At 44.2% G+C, this 13,831-nt stretch overlaps 1 protein-coding gene and 1 long non-coding RNA gene across 2 annotated transcripts; both read right to left on the bottom strand.

Moving 5' to 3' along the window:
* Nucleotides 1-4,174: 4,174 nt before the first annotated feature.
* On the bottom strand, nucleotides 4,175-12,077 carry manf (mesencephalic astrocyte-derived neurotrophic factor). The gene is made up of 4 exons (XM_077503163.1): nucleotides 11,853-12,077; nucleotides 7,357-7,484; nucleotides 7,135-7,276; nucleotides 4,175-5,040 (listed from the first exon to the last, which is right to left on the bottom strand). The coding sequence occupies exons 1-4, from the start codon at nucleotides 11,926-11,928 to the stop codon at nucleotides 4,856-4,858; spliced, it is 531 nt and encodes a 176-aa protein (XP_077359289.1). The 5' UTR covers nucleotides 11,929-12,077; the 3' UTR covers nucleotides 4,175-4,855.
* On the bottom strand, nucleotides 8,265-11,843 carry LOC144005173 (uncharacterized). The gene is made up of 3 exons (XR_013279519.1): nucleotides 10,992-11,843; nucleotides 10,319-10,549; nucleotides 8,265-10,047 (listed from the first exon to the last, which is right to left on the bottom strand). It is a non-coding gene; the product is annotated as an uncharacterized LOC144005173 (long non-coding RNA).
* Nucleotides 12,078-13,831: the final 1,754 nt, after the last annotated feature.

The following is a 13,831-nucleotide window of genomic DNA, read 5'->3' as shown; positions in this document are numbered from 1 at the left end:
AAAACAAACTTGGCCGACTGCAGGTTGGAGGGTACCCGGGCCACAGGGGTGCCATGCTGCGATGTGCGAACGGGCTGGAACGCACCAGCAGCATCCACTGGCGGCCCAGGCCTGGGTGCGGGCCAAGGCGTCGAGGCGTCCGGAATGAAATCTCCTGGCACTCTTAACACCTGTCCATAGACCAACTCAGCCGAAAAACACTGCAGGTCCTCCTTAGGTGCAGTACGAAGGCCCAGCATGATCCAGGGTAGCTTGTCGACCCAATTACCGTCAAAAAGTCCAGAGCGCAAAGCGGCTTCATCGAACGATGGAACCGTTCGCACAGCCCGTTAGCCCGAGGGTGATAAGCGGAGGTGCGGTGTAGCTTGACCTGAGGCTTTCAGCAACAGAGTTCCAAACCTCTGACGTGAACTGCGCGCCCCTGTCAGACGAGAGGTCCGCCGGTGGTCCAAACCGAGCGACCCAGGTCCCGATAAACGCCCGGGCCAGGTCACTGGTCGATATGGAGGTGAGGGGAACGGCCTCCGGCCAGCGGATCATCCTGTCCACCATCGTCAGGTGGTAGGTGAAGCCCTGGGAAGGGGGAAGCGGACCTACGATGTCGACGTTGACATGGTCAAACTTCCTCGCAGGGACAATAGTCTCCAAAGGCGCCTTAGTGGGACGGTGGACTTTGGCTCGCTGACAAGCCACGCATGAATCGACCCAGGCCCGTACATCTTTCTTCAACCCAGACAAGACGAACTTCTGAGCCACTAACCTCACCGATGCCTTCCTGCCGGAATGTGAGAGACCGTGCATCATGTCGATGGCGGCCCTCTGCCAACCCGTGGGCACCAGCGGTCTAGGCCAGCCCATGGAGACGTTGCACCACAGCTCGACTCCGGAGTCGTCGACCGCCACCCTTTCAACTTGCAACCCGGTGTCAGAGCTTCGAAGCAACTGGGTGCCACGGTCGGAAGCCTGGTCGGCCGCCATCCGGGAAAAGTCGAGGCCCAGCTGTACCGTGTTGACGGCTGCCCTGGACAGACAATCCGCGACCACGTTGTCCTTACCACCAATATGTTGGATGTCCGTGGTGTATTCAGATATGAACGATAGCTGGCGCTGTTGCAGCGCGGACCACGGCTCGGACAACTTCGACATGGAGAAGGTCGAACGTGCTGTACTTGCGCTCCCGAGGGACTAACCGGCGGCTGAAAAAGGCGAGCGGCTGCCATGAACCTTCAACGTGCTACTCCAAAACGGCCCCGACGGCAAAATCGGATGCGTCAGTAGTGAGAGCCACACCCTTAAGTGCGTCGTAAAGCGGGTGCATCACATGGGCAGCGTGGCGGATGAACCTGTGGTAAAAAGTCACCATCCCGAGGAACTCGCGGAGACCCTGGGCCGTCTGGGGTCGAGGAAAAGCGGCAACAGCTTCCACTTTTGCCGGGAGCGGGGTGGTGCCGTCCTCGTTGATGAGGTGGCCAAGGAATTGGATGGAGGGCACACCAAAGACACATTTAGCTCGGTAAATAATCAGTCCAGACTGGCTGAGCTTGGAAAAAAAGCTGCCGGAGGTGTGAAAGGTGTTCTCTGATGGAGGAGCTGGCCACTAGGATGTCATCCAAGTAGACGAAGATGAACGGCATGTCCCGGAGAACAGAGTCCATGAGACGCTGAAAAGACTGGGCCGCGTTTTTAAGGCCGAATGGCATCCTGAGAAACTCGAACAGTCCGAAAGGTGTTATCACAGCAGTCTTAGGCACATCGGCGGGGTGTACCAGAACTTGGTGATAGCCCCTACCAAGTCCACCTTGGAAAACAGCTTCGCACCTGCCAGGTGGGCAGAGAAGTCTTGTATGTGCGGGACTGGATAGCGATCGTGCGTCGTGGCATCATTGAGGCGGCGATAGTCTCCACACGGTCGCCAGCCACCGTCCGACTTCAGAACCATGTGGAGAGGCGAGGCCCACGGGCTGTCCGAACGACGAATTATGCCAAGGCATTCCATGTTGGCGAATTCGGACTTAGCTGTGGCCAATCTATCAGGGTTGAGGCGTCAGGCCTTAGCGTGAACCGGCGGGCCCACGGTCTCGATGTGGTGCTCGACCCCATGCTTGGTAGAAGTGGCTGCAAATGTAGGCGTGGTCAGGCTGGGGAATTCTCCAAGAATCCGCATGAACACGTCATCTGAGAGCGGACAGGCGAGGCGCTCAAACGTCTCCACATCACATCCACAAGCAACAGTGGAAAACGTCAAAGCGTCCAACAGACGGCCATTTTTAACATCCACCAGTAGACTGTGGGCACACAAAAAGTCCGCGCCAAGAAGGGGAAAAGAAATGTCCGCAGTGACAAAGTCCCAAGTGAATCGGCGCTCCCCAAAACATACATCCACTGTCTTAGTGCCGTAGGTCCGGATAGGGGCATCATTGGCCGCTGACAGGTGCCCCCGGCAGCATCTTCAGCCGAGGCAGGCAACACGCTTCTGCGGGCGCCGGAGTCACAAAGGAATTTGAGTCTGGAGAGGGTGTCCATGATAAACAGCAGCCGGCACTTTGCGCCCACACTCAAAGCTGCAACTGAGTGGAGGCGTTGCCGTTTTCCGACGCAACAAAGGAGCAAGGGGCGCGGCACCTCTTCGCGTTGGTTCCAAAACGTGCGTGAAAATAGCATAAGCCAGGGGCTGATCGACCATCCACGGCAGCGCGTGCCTTATGAGGTGCAGTTGCGGCCGCCGGGACTGGGAAGGCGCGCGCAGAGGCCAAGACCTCGTGGTTGTAACGCTGGGTGGCCAGAAAAAAATGGTCAGCTTCCTCCGCCAGAGCACGTGGCTCGGAGATGGTAGTGTTCACTAGCGCTGTCTGGACATGAGGAGGCATGTGGCGCAGAAACAGTTCAATAAACAAAAAGTTTGGCTCCTCCGCGCCAAGCAGGTTCAGCATTTTTTCCATTAGTTCGGACTGCTTACTGTCCCCCAGGCCCTGAATGGTGAAAAGGCGGCGAGCCCGTTCCGGCCGTGACAGCTCAAAGGTCTTAAGGAGGTACGCTTTGAGCCCCGCGTACATATCCCGTGCCGGGGGAAAGGTGATAAAACTCACAGCTCTGGCCGCCGTGGAGCTCCCAAGCGCCGACACGACGTGGTGGTAGTGTGTGGAATCGTCCGTAATTCCCCGGATGGCAAACTGAGCTTCAGCTTGTACAAACCACGTCGCTGCGGCCGACTCCCAAAACTCCGGTAACTTGAGACCAGCGGAGTTCGCCATGTCGCTCAATTCGATCAAATTATCAGCCTCAGAAACATCGAGGCGGATGTTGGGGTCACCAATGTAGTGAGTAGTGACAGGAGTCAGAGGTGGAGTGTTGAAGCCCGAAGCCAAAGACTGGCGTTTTATTGACGTTAGCTTCTCAGTGTTTAACAGCAACCCTTCACTCTGCTTGAGGCTCACAGGCTAACTAATATTTTTTCCTTTCATCCGTTCATCCTAACCAACTCTTCCCACCCGGAACTCCTCTTTCGTCACAACGTTCCGTGGGCGAATTATGTTCCCATCACTACACCCTCCTGTTTTTGCTTTAGTTTTTTTTTTTTTTTTTTTTTTTTTTTTTTTAACTCTTAATTTCATTATTTTCACAGAGTACCTTGTTTGCCTTTTTAATTAAATCCCTTTTTTACCTGCATCCCTGCCTTGCATTGTTTTTGTTGCCCCCTGCATTTGGGTCCTGCCTCCGACAACCCCCAAACGTGACAAAAAGGGAGTATGTGAGTGAGCAAACGATTTCCTCCATTTTGCGTGACAAAAAAAAAAATCTCGTCACGCCACCAAACAAAAATAAAAGACAAATAAGGTGGGCCTCGTTCGTTGTACAGGTCTTTTTGTACTGCTTGCCGTTACACGTGACTGGCAATGACAGACGAACAAAGACACAGTTGGAGTTGTTCAAGTTCGCGTCTGTCATGGAATTCTGCAATGCTTGAGTTGAAGTTACTGTCCGCGTTTTAAGCTTGTTAAAAGGTGAAAAATGTTTTACAAGGCTCAAAAACAACTGACCAGGAACGCACACACCTTTTTGTATAGTATTTAAAACTTCACCAATTGATAGGCAGATGGAATTTTCAAATCCGAGCTGCTGAATTCTTGAGTGTTGGAACTACCTTTTTTTTGTATGTATTGAAGATGGAGTCCGGTTGGAAGAATTTGTCTTTATTTCACATATGAACAGACATTAGTGATGCAAGTTTCCCAGGGAGTTGATCATGTTCATGTGTGAAACAAACATCATCAAAATATTGAGAAATGTCAACAACTTCCACATCAAGTCATAGAAATTCAAATTTTACAGAAAAAAAAAAAAAGGTCAGAATGTTAACAAATCCGGATTTGTTTTTTTTCATTCCCAAGAAAAGAAGCGTTGCAACGGTATGATGATAGAAATATTTTTTTTCTCCTTTTAAGGTCAAAGGTCAAACATTTTCATGGAAATATATTCTCAAAAACAAACTCCAATAAATACATGCCGTAGAAAAGAAAGCGTTTGAGACGGTGACGTCAACCAACACACAGCGATCGATTAGGGAAGGGCAGACGTACGTTTTGACACGCGACAATCAAGTCAAGTTTTTAATTGACTCGACGCTGACAGAGGGACGAGTCGTCGCTTGCACCTGTGGGGGAAAAAAAAATAAAAATAAAATTTGCAGAGCCCCGTTTGAGAAGCAGCGCCCACCCTGCAGCGTTTGTGAAAGGTGCTATTATAATACAAACAGGAAGTGATGCGGCCCGGACAGTGGGCGGAGCCAAACATCCGCCTGCCGGCATCCTGAGTGAGTCGAATGAGAAGAAGAAAAAACGCCGCCCGATCGCGCCGCTCAGAGGTCAGTCCGTGCGCTGGCGGCGGCGGGGGCGTACTTGGGCATCAGCTCGGTGATCTTCCGGATGAAGTCCGACTTTTCGGCACAGCCTTTGCACGACTCGCCCCATTCCTCTAGAATCTTTTTCAGATCCTTCACCTTCAGCTTCTTCAGGTCCACCGAGCTCAAGTCCACTTGCTTGTCTAAACAATCACACACAAACATTCATTTCATTCATTCATTCATTCATTCCCGTCTTGCGGTAGTGGACGGCGGCCATCAAGGTTAAGCATAGTTTGGGAATTTTTCATTTTGATTTCGTTTTGAGTTTTGTTTTTTTAAATTTAGTTAGTTGTAATTAGTTTTCAGGGTGGTTCAGTTTTCATTAGTTTCAGTTATTTAATAAATGCTTACTTTGTTAGTTTCAGTTAAAAAAAAAAAAAAGTTTTACGTGTGCAATATTTACAACAACAAAAAACACCATGGGAGCAACTTTCATCTGAAGGTGTTTTTCTATTGGCTGTTGCTAGATGATGTCACTTCTGTGTGACACTTTCAAACGTCCTTTTTCAATAATCAATTTAATATTTATTCATTTGTCATTGTGCAAATAACATGGTTATAAACAAAGAGATATCGTTATGAGCAACACATTTACGGTTAATCTCAAAATAAATCAACTTAAAGTCAAGTCGAGTCACCTTTATTTATATAGCGCTTTCAAACAGCCTTAGCTGTCACAAAGCGCTTTACAGAAATCACATTTAAAAACATCCCCAAAGCCTCATGCATTAAATTAATTACCAAAGACAAAAACAAAAGGACATTTTTGCTGTTGTCATTGTTAGTTTTGTTTGTGTAACATTGCAAATGTAAATAAATAAATAAATTTAAATATTAAATAAATACTCATAAGAAAATGTGTGCTCCAAAAGTCGAAACCTAAAATATATTTAAAAATGTTAAAATTGAAGAAATAATCCACATTTTTCATAGAAACGTATGCATAAGTGAGTAAGTTGCTGGACAGATAAACAAGTAAGCTGATGAGTCTTCTTCACCTAAAGACTTTCGTCCAATTCCCCACCACTCTTATGAGGCGCTTCCCCCTAGTGGCCCGCCAAGTCATTGCTCAATAAGTCATGAACAATGGAGTAGTGCAGGGGTGTCCAAACTTTTTCATTTTGAGGGCCACATACAGAAAATCAGAAGGACGCAAGGGCCACTTTATGTTATGAAGACAAATTGTGTTTAGTCCTAAAAAATGTACAAATAATGTATTTGCGCTTTTTCATATTTGGAAAAATGCTACAGTATATAAACCAATTTATTTGTAATATGGCAGTATAGGATTATTATAGTTTTGGAATTTTTCATTTTAGTTCGTTTTTATTAGTTTTCAGGATGGTTCTGTTTTTCTTAGTTTTAGTTCTTTAATAAATGCTTAGTCTTAGTTAGTTTCAGTACTATTATTTTTATTTTTTAATGTGTATTACTTGTGGGCAATATTTAAAAAAAACACCATGGGAACGACGTCATCTGAAGGTGCTTTTCTATTGGCTGTTGCTAGATGACGTCATTTCTATGTGAGATACTTTCAAACATCATTGTTCCGGTTGATATCAAAATAAATCTACTAAAAATCACACCAAAGACAAACGGACATTTTTGCTATATTATAGTTTCAGTTAGTTTTATAAACATAAAATGTAATTTCAGTTATTTTTCGTTTTTTTAAAAAGTATTTGTTTTTATTTTATTTCGGTAACAATATTGTTTTTTTGAATTTTAGTTTTAGTTTTTTCATTAGTTTTAGTGAACTAAAATAACCTTTAATGGCACCTGTATTTTTCGACACCCTCCCTTCTTACTTTGACCATCTCCAAACATTTTTGTTTTGTTTATTTTATTTGAACTGAGTCAATTGCCATTTATAGTGTATGTCGTGGGCCACTAAAAAATGGACGGCGGGCCACAAATGGCCCCCGGGCCGTAGTTTGGACACCACCGGAGTAGCGGCTGTATATTAACTACAAATATCTTGCGTTGGCGTATCAATAATCTATCGGGAGACAAAGTATCCTGAGTTATTGCAATACTGATATCGTCACACTCCTAATCTGGATACCGCTGACTTCAACTCACGAAAGACAAAAAGTCGCAAACCCTTCTGGAAATCTCACTTCAAGTACGCAAATGTGAAACTTTGGATTTTGACAGCAAGTGAGGAAGGGAAAGTTCTCATGCGCGCAGAAATTGGACAGATTGCAGGCAAAATGGACGTGTGTGCTACCCACCGTATCGCAGTTCACAGATTTGGCTGTCTTTCTTCTTCAGCTTCTCGCAGATTTTGTCAACGGGGACGTGGAAGCTGAGTGGCTTGGACACCTCGTTGATCATCTTGGTGGCGGCGTCGCTGGTTGCACCGATATAGTAGCACTGCACGCGCACACACACACGCCACTCGGGTTATCAGGCGGCAGTGACGGCGGCGAGCTCGAGTTTGCGCGGAGACTCACAAAACGGTTTTCTTTGCCTTTGGCGGCGGCGCAGCTCTTGAGGAGCGCCTTCTCCACATCGGCGCTCTTCAACTCCACTTTGTGCTCCTGAAGCGAGCCGTAGAACTTGCCTAAAAAAGTCACACACACTGCAACACACACACACGCCAACTTTCAATCATCTCTTTATTAGAAGGATGTCGGCTGCGTTCAACACAACAATGTTTGTCTCGTAGCAGCAAAGGTATGTTCTATTTATCTTTTGATTGACCAGGGTTACAGATGTAAAACGTTATTCAAGAAATCATTTGTGTCCGGATAAACTCGTCTTGCTGTACGTCTGCGGCACCTCCCGGAAGGAAAACATCCCAAAACAAATGAATGTGGAGAGCTTGATTGTCTGCGAGCGTTTTCATTAAAAGGTGGGAAATATGTCAAGTGTCACAAAATACGTCCCTAGTAGGACACTACATTACTGCGAATCATTGAAACTAGTCGTTTGAAGCTGCGAGCTTAGTAAAAAATAAATAAATAAAAAATTGTTTTAAAAAAAATAGTTGCGTCGTAGTTTTACACTAGCCACCGTGCTAGTCTTTTACTCCTCAGTGTCTTTCGCAAGATTTAGAATCGCTCCCGGGAGCCGAAAGAACGCTCTCATCTCTCTTTGAACCATTAGAACATCCGTGGGCCACACACAAGTTTACCAATGCGTTGGTCGCTCATTTATCACCTGTTTGACCTATTTTCTAGCTCACTGATTGTTTTCTAATTCACTCGCATTGACGCGCTGACCCCCACCGCTTGGGGCGCACTTCAACGTGACGTCACACTGGAAGGGTCCATATGCTCTCCAGTAATATATACAGATCAGTGACGTTAACCCGCAACGAAGCGAGTGCCTGTGAGCGGCGAGCGCTTTTAAATAACTACAATAGGTCGCTTGCACATCGTAATGCATCATGGGAGTTTTTCCTTCGGGCGCCATATTGGGTGTCCGCCGGTTCACAAGGTACACTCGCGAGTTACACGGTAGAGCTTATCAACCTGATGTAATTTTCGCAGTATTTTCACGATTTACCGGAAGATCAAAAACAACGATACAGGCAGAAGGTGTCTCTGTGTGGCGGGATTGATCCTAATTACGTCCTGACCAAGGGTGATTTTTTTTTTGACGGAGAAAGCTTGCTGGCCAAATGTGACATCTTTCCCTACCTCGTGTTGACAACATGCTCCATAACACGCCAACAAATCCCTGGAGGCTTACAATTATTTTGTAAGCGGGTGGATACAGAGTGTAAACTTTAACATCGCATCAGAAGAAACGGTTGCTGTTGCACGTAAGTAAACCACATGGTGTTGGTAATTCTGCACACAAAAATGTTGATTTGTTCTCAGGCTTCCTGTTATCATTGTGTTTACATGCACAGCTAGGTTTACCTGATGTGGTTTTTCTAACAATTGTATAACAGGCAAATATGGCAGAGCGTATAAGAATAAAAAGTAACTATGCACAGCCTCCCCGTGGCTTAATTAAATTTAATGCTACCCTTTCACTAGTTACATGTTACTTAATCAACTTATTCTAAACGGTTAAGGTTAACCACTCTCAGAGGACGTATTTTTAGTTTCAGTTTCCAGTACAATAAAACGTGTTCATGGTAACTACTGAGCATACTGACAGCTTTTCTTATGATCTCACGGTTAAGGAGGCTGTCACAACACCCAATTTCTGTCTGGTGCCAGATGGCAACAATTCCCATCACTTGTCACGACAACACCAATAGTATTACCAGGTATGTATGGCTTTACTTTTTGTAGTTTCTTATTCAATTCTATGTTTCATATTTTCATTACAATGTTTGTAATATTTTCAGATTCAGGCACAGATGAATTTAACTGGACGGACTTCTGCGACTTTGTGGTGTGGACAAAGTGTGATTGAGCGAGTCCACCCAGATCGTTCGTTTTGGCCAGTTGGAAAAGCCAGAGTTTTTTTTCCCCAAAATCCCCTCCTTACCTGAACTGCTCGGGAGAGCATTTACTAGATCAGCAGTGGACTTCCAGTGTTCCTGCTCAGCCGCTGTCACCTACCACTTGCTCATGTACTTCAAAGATGCGGAATAAAGTAGTTTTTTGTGCTGCAGCAGATTGTAAAATCAAATGATATCACTTGAAGTGTGCCAATCTAGACTGCCAAAAGGACAGTGGTTTTGTGACAAGTGTGAAACAAGGATTATTGGGAAAACTGTAACACAGTACTGGTACTTGTCTTACATTAAACAAATTTAAAAGAGAGCAACTTTTTCCTCTGTACATAGCATAATGAAAGTCATTGCGTACCCCATCAACATTACATCATACCGTCATCTCAGGATGGTAGGCACCTGTGCTAAAATAAACTACATTAATTAACAGTTCAATTTTTAACCCTGAAATTACTACATCTAATCATTATTCACTTAATTTTTTGTGCTTTTAGAAATAATAGAGATTTATGCCATTACTTTAAGAGGGACCATATTGCACATTGAGTCAAATCCTGTCATTTGTATTATGTATAGCTTTGTAAACAAACCCAACAATAGAATTTGTATAAACGCTGCCTTTATTAGCGCCAAACAAACAGTCGCATGTTGTCCTCCTCCAATGCTTTGATGCTCGCCTTCGTTTCCATCATGTCATTGGCAATCAAGTCGGTGTGGCATGAGATTCCTAAAGAAAAAAATAAAGAAAAAATCACAAAAAAATACGGTACCAGTAATAGGTTTAATATAGTAAAGTAGTATAGTTTTTTTGTCAGTGTAAAAGAAATGTACACATTTTGTTGCATTTTTTAATGTATGAACATTGCTACAGGCAAATACTTATTTCTATAAACACTTCCAAATGTCTCTAAAATATAAGGTGCGTGTACACACACAAACAAACACATACATTCACTCATGCATACAATATATTATGTAATGAATTCTGAGTGGCATACCAGAGTCAATGATGTCAGCAGTACTTGAGGGTACAGGTTACTGGAGCCATCTGGCTGCATAACTGCAACAATCTCTGCCACTTCGAGTCGTCTTTTCTTTGCTTGTCTCTCCTGTGCACGTTCATATCTTGGCACCGACTGGGCTGAGACATAGATGTTGTAACTTGGGACCCAACTTTAATGTTGGAGCCCAGTCGGGATGATTGGACAGAAAAACGGGCGCAGGGCGACCTGTTAAAATAAACAAATATATAAACAAATAAAATATGGAAAGACTGGTTATTTTACCGCAGTAGGGTGGCCGTGAATAAGTTCTCTAGCATGATGTGTAGGCTACCGGGGGTCTGTTTTCTTGCATCACCCCCGGGGGTCTGTTTTCTTGCATCAGCCCCTTCTGTCTCTTTTTTTTTCCAAGTTTACATTTTGCCACCAAAAAACATGTTTTCGGCATTAAAAGCCCAAGACTAATCAATCCAATTTCAGCAGTAAACACTTTGCACTGGCACTACTTTGGGTGAAAATGTTCGATGTTAGCTTTCGGCTAACGTCCGCTAGCCAGCTTGTACTACCGAACTTGCTTGCTCATGAATCCAAAACATAAGCAACTTGCCCATATATGGGCGGTCGAAACGTTATTAATCCTCATGCATTAAATAAAGGTAAACAAGCTTACCGCTCACAAAGTGATCGCTGCACACACGAGCCCAAAGTAACGACTTCCCTCCGGAGTCCGCACTCCTGTCTCCAGGCCCTGGTTCCTAATTATTTTCGGAATTCGGAAAAAAGACCGACCATTTTCCCCCTTGGCTTTGTTCGAACAGCCAACGATGCAGCAACAATGTACCATTTTAAACGCAGAAAACAAACGTGATAGATACGTGTTAGACCGAATCGCTACGTAAATGGAGGCCACCCAGCATGGCGACTACGAGAAATCCGAGGCGGAAGTGACGACATGTGCAAGCGACCTATATGGGGTATATACCACGGAAGAGGCGGGACTTCCGAGATTATATACATGAGCTTTGATTCCGGTCCGGGATGCGAACTCGCAACCGAGGGACACAAAGTCGGAAGCACAAAAATTGGGATGCAGTCCACACGTCTCAAACCGAATTGGAACCAAAGCTAATGTGCATATCCGTGGCATATACCCCATTTGACTGTCTTGAATCATTGTATTTTGGTTATGACGGGTGTACGATAATTTCCATCAAAATACGATCATTTTGAGTCTATGGTACGATAATCCTATATTTCCCACCTGGCAACGCTGGGGAACGCCGCAACGAGTCCATTGTACGCCCCAAATAAACGAGAAAACGAGACGCTGGACTTTTAACACTTTCAATTGGCACGTCATGTCAGGAATGTAATCGTCCCAATATTTTTTGGAATGGTGGCATCGAGTCGAGATGTTGTCTTCTTTCAGCAAACGAGACGCTGCATCATTACTCTTTCCTGGCGTTCTTTGGACTTTTTGGCTGGGAGTTGCCTGTCCGGGCTAAACGTTAGCTGGCTTCAGGCAACTTACCTTCACATTCTCCGTCTCTGAGCGCCTCGCTCGTCGCCAGCACCGCCGCGAGCAGCAGCACCGCCGCCGACAACATTTGAGCCTCTCTGACGCGCAAATCCAAAAAGTCGATTTCAAGATCGCCGCCGAGTCCAAGCTAGCCTAGCTTTGCTTATTGTAGCTCGAGTCTCTCTACTACAAGCAGTCACTTGCCGGTAAGCAACACGCGAGTCAAATGGCCTACGTCAGGCAGCGCCTCGGCTTCTTATTGGCTGAAAGTGGCGACACTCGACGCTTCCCTCCCCGCGTTTTGCGCTGATTGGACGGAGGCAAGACGGTCCGGGGACAGCGTCCAGTTGGCGCCATGTGATTGGACCAGCGTACAGAAACTTGTCACATGCTGTATTCCCAAAAAAACGAAGACAAGGAAGTCTGCGTTTCTTCACGTCATCATATTTGATGATGGATGGATGGATGGATGGATGGATGGATGGTATACACTCGATTTAGTGCAAGTAGTACAATAATCCTAATATTAGCATGCGATGCGAGAAGATAATAAAAGAATAGAAAAGCCCAATGTGAGTGAAAACATGTGGTCGGACAGGCAGACTTTAACCATCCCGTGAAATAAATTAAATTGACATAGGAGCAATCTTGCCATCACGTATGTATATTTTCTTGCCGTATGGAGTATGCCATGGAGGAGGCGGGACTTCCCGCTTCCGGGTTTCCACACATCAGCTTTGTTTTCGTTTCCTGTTTGGCATGCGTCCCAGTTCTTGCGCTTCCGTTTTATTCCTAAATTTATATTTGAGCAGATTGGGGTCTATCTTTCCTGTTAGTTTGTAATTACAATATAAATAAGATACCATCGAAATTCATAAACAGGTTCTATTGGCTTGGAGTTTGATTTATAAAGACAATTTCTCACCACATTTATGGAATAATGGTAATATTTTATATAAGAAAGTCTTTTCATAAAGGATTGGTTTGACAAAGATATCTGTTTAGTGAGTCAGCTACTTACTCCTGAGGGTTATTTTATTAGTCATGAAGTATTTTGTCAAAAATTAAATTTTCCAGTGTCACATAGAGAATTTGTTCAAGTTAGGGATGCTATTCCTGCGGCTTCTGTTATACAGTGTAGAGGTGTTTCTATCCAAGGAGTCTGTGTTACAGTCTATTAGACGTGTAGACGTCTATTAGACATTACGCCTAGACCTCTCGTGTAATATATTAAATGTAGACGTTTGCTACATGTTCACTTTTATACCAAAGTTTAACTCCATTAGACATATATGTCTGTTAAACATATTATTCACAACGAACCAATATTAAAAGTAAAGCTGTCAAAAATGAATGTTAAGTTGTCTTTAAAAGAAAAACAAAAAAAAAGACCAAATTTAACCTGCGATCCTTACCTTGATGTAGTTCCAGGATGTTATGACGATTCACATCATGTGTTTTTGGACCTTTTAATTAGATTTCAGTAACACCAATGTGATGCTTATTGGATAACATTAACCAAACTTTCCTATTTAAATATAAATGCATATTTTTTTCAAACATCCAACCATCACAAACATTTGAATGTGAAACCAATATATATTTGATTTATTTACACATTATTAAACATATTACAATAAAACTATACAATATTACTGAAATGTTATACATATTTGTTTTCATAATGTGGAAATGTGGCTCAAAGTTTAATAAACAAAATTTCCAAAATAGTTTACAAATAAAAATAATGAGAATTTTTTTTTAGACCACCTGCCTGGGATCACTGATCTGTATACATACATTTTGAAGTCATGAGGTCACCATATTATTACATCCAAGAAACATTTCTCGGCATACTATCCTATACTAAAACAGCCTTTTACCAGCTGAAAAACATATCCAGACTGAAGGACTGCATGCTTCAAGCAGACCAAGAGAAGCTTATCCATGCTTTTATCTCCAGCAGACTAGATTACTGTAACGGTCTTCTG

This window comes from Festucalex cinctus, chromosome 17 (assembly GCF_051991245.1).
Source record: "Festucalex cinctus isolate MCC-2025b chromosome 17, RoL_Fcin_1.0, whole genome shotgun sequence".
In the NCBI taxonomy this organism is placed as follows: Eukaryota; Metazoa; Chordata; class Actinopteri; order Syngnathiformes; family Syngnathidae; genus Festucalex; species Festucalex cinctus.
This window is presented reverse-complemented; position numbering and strand designations above follow the sequence as displayed.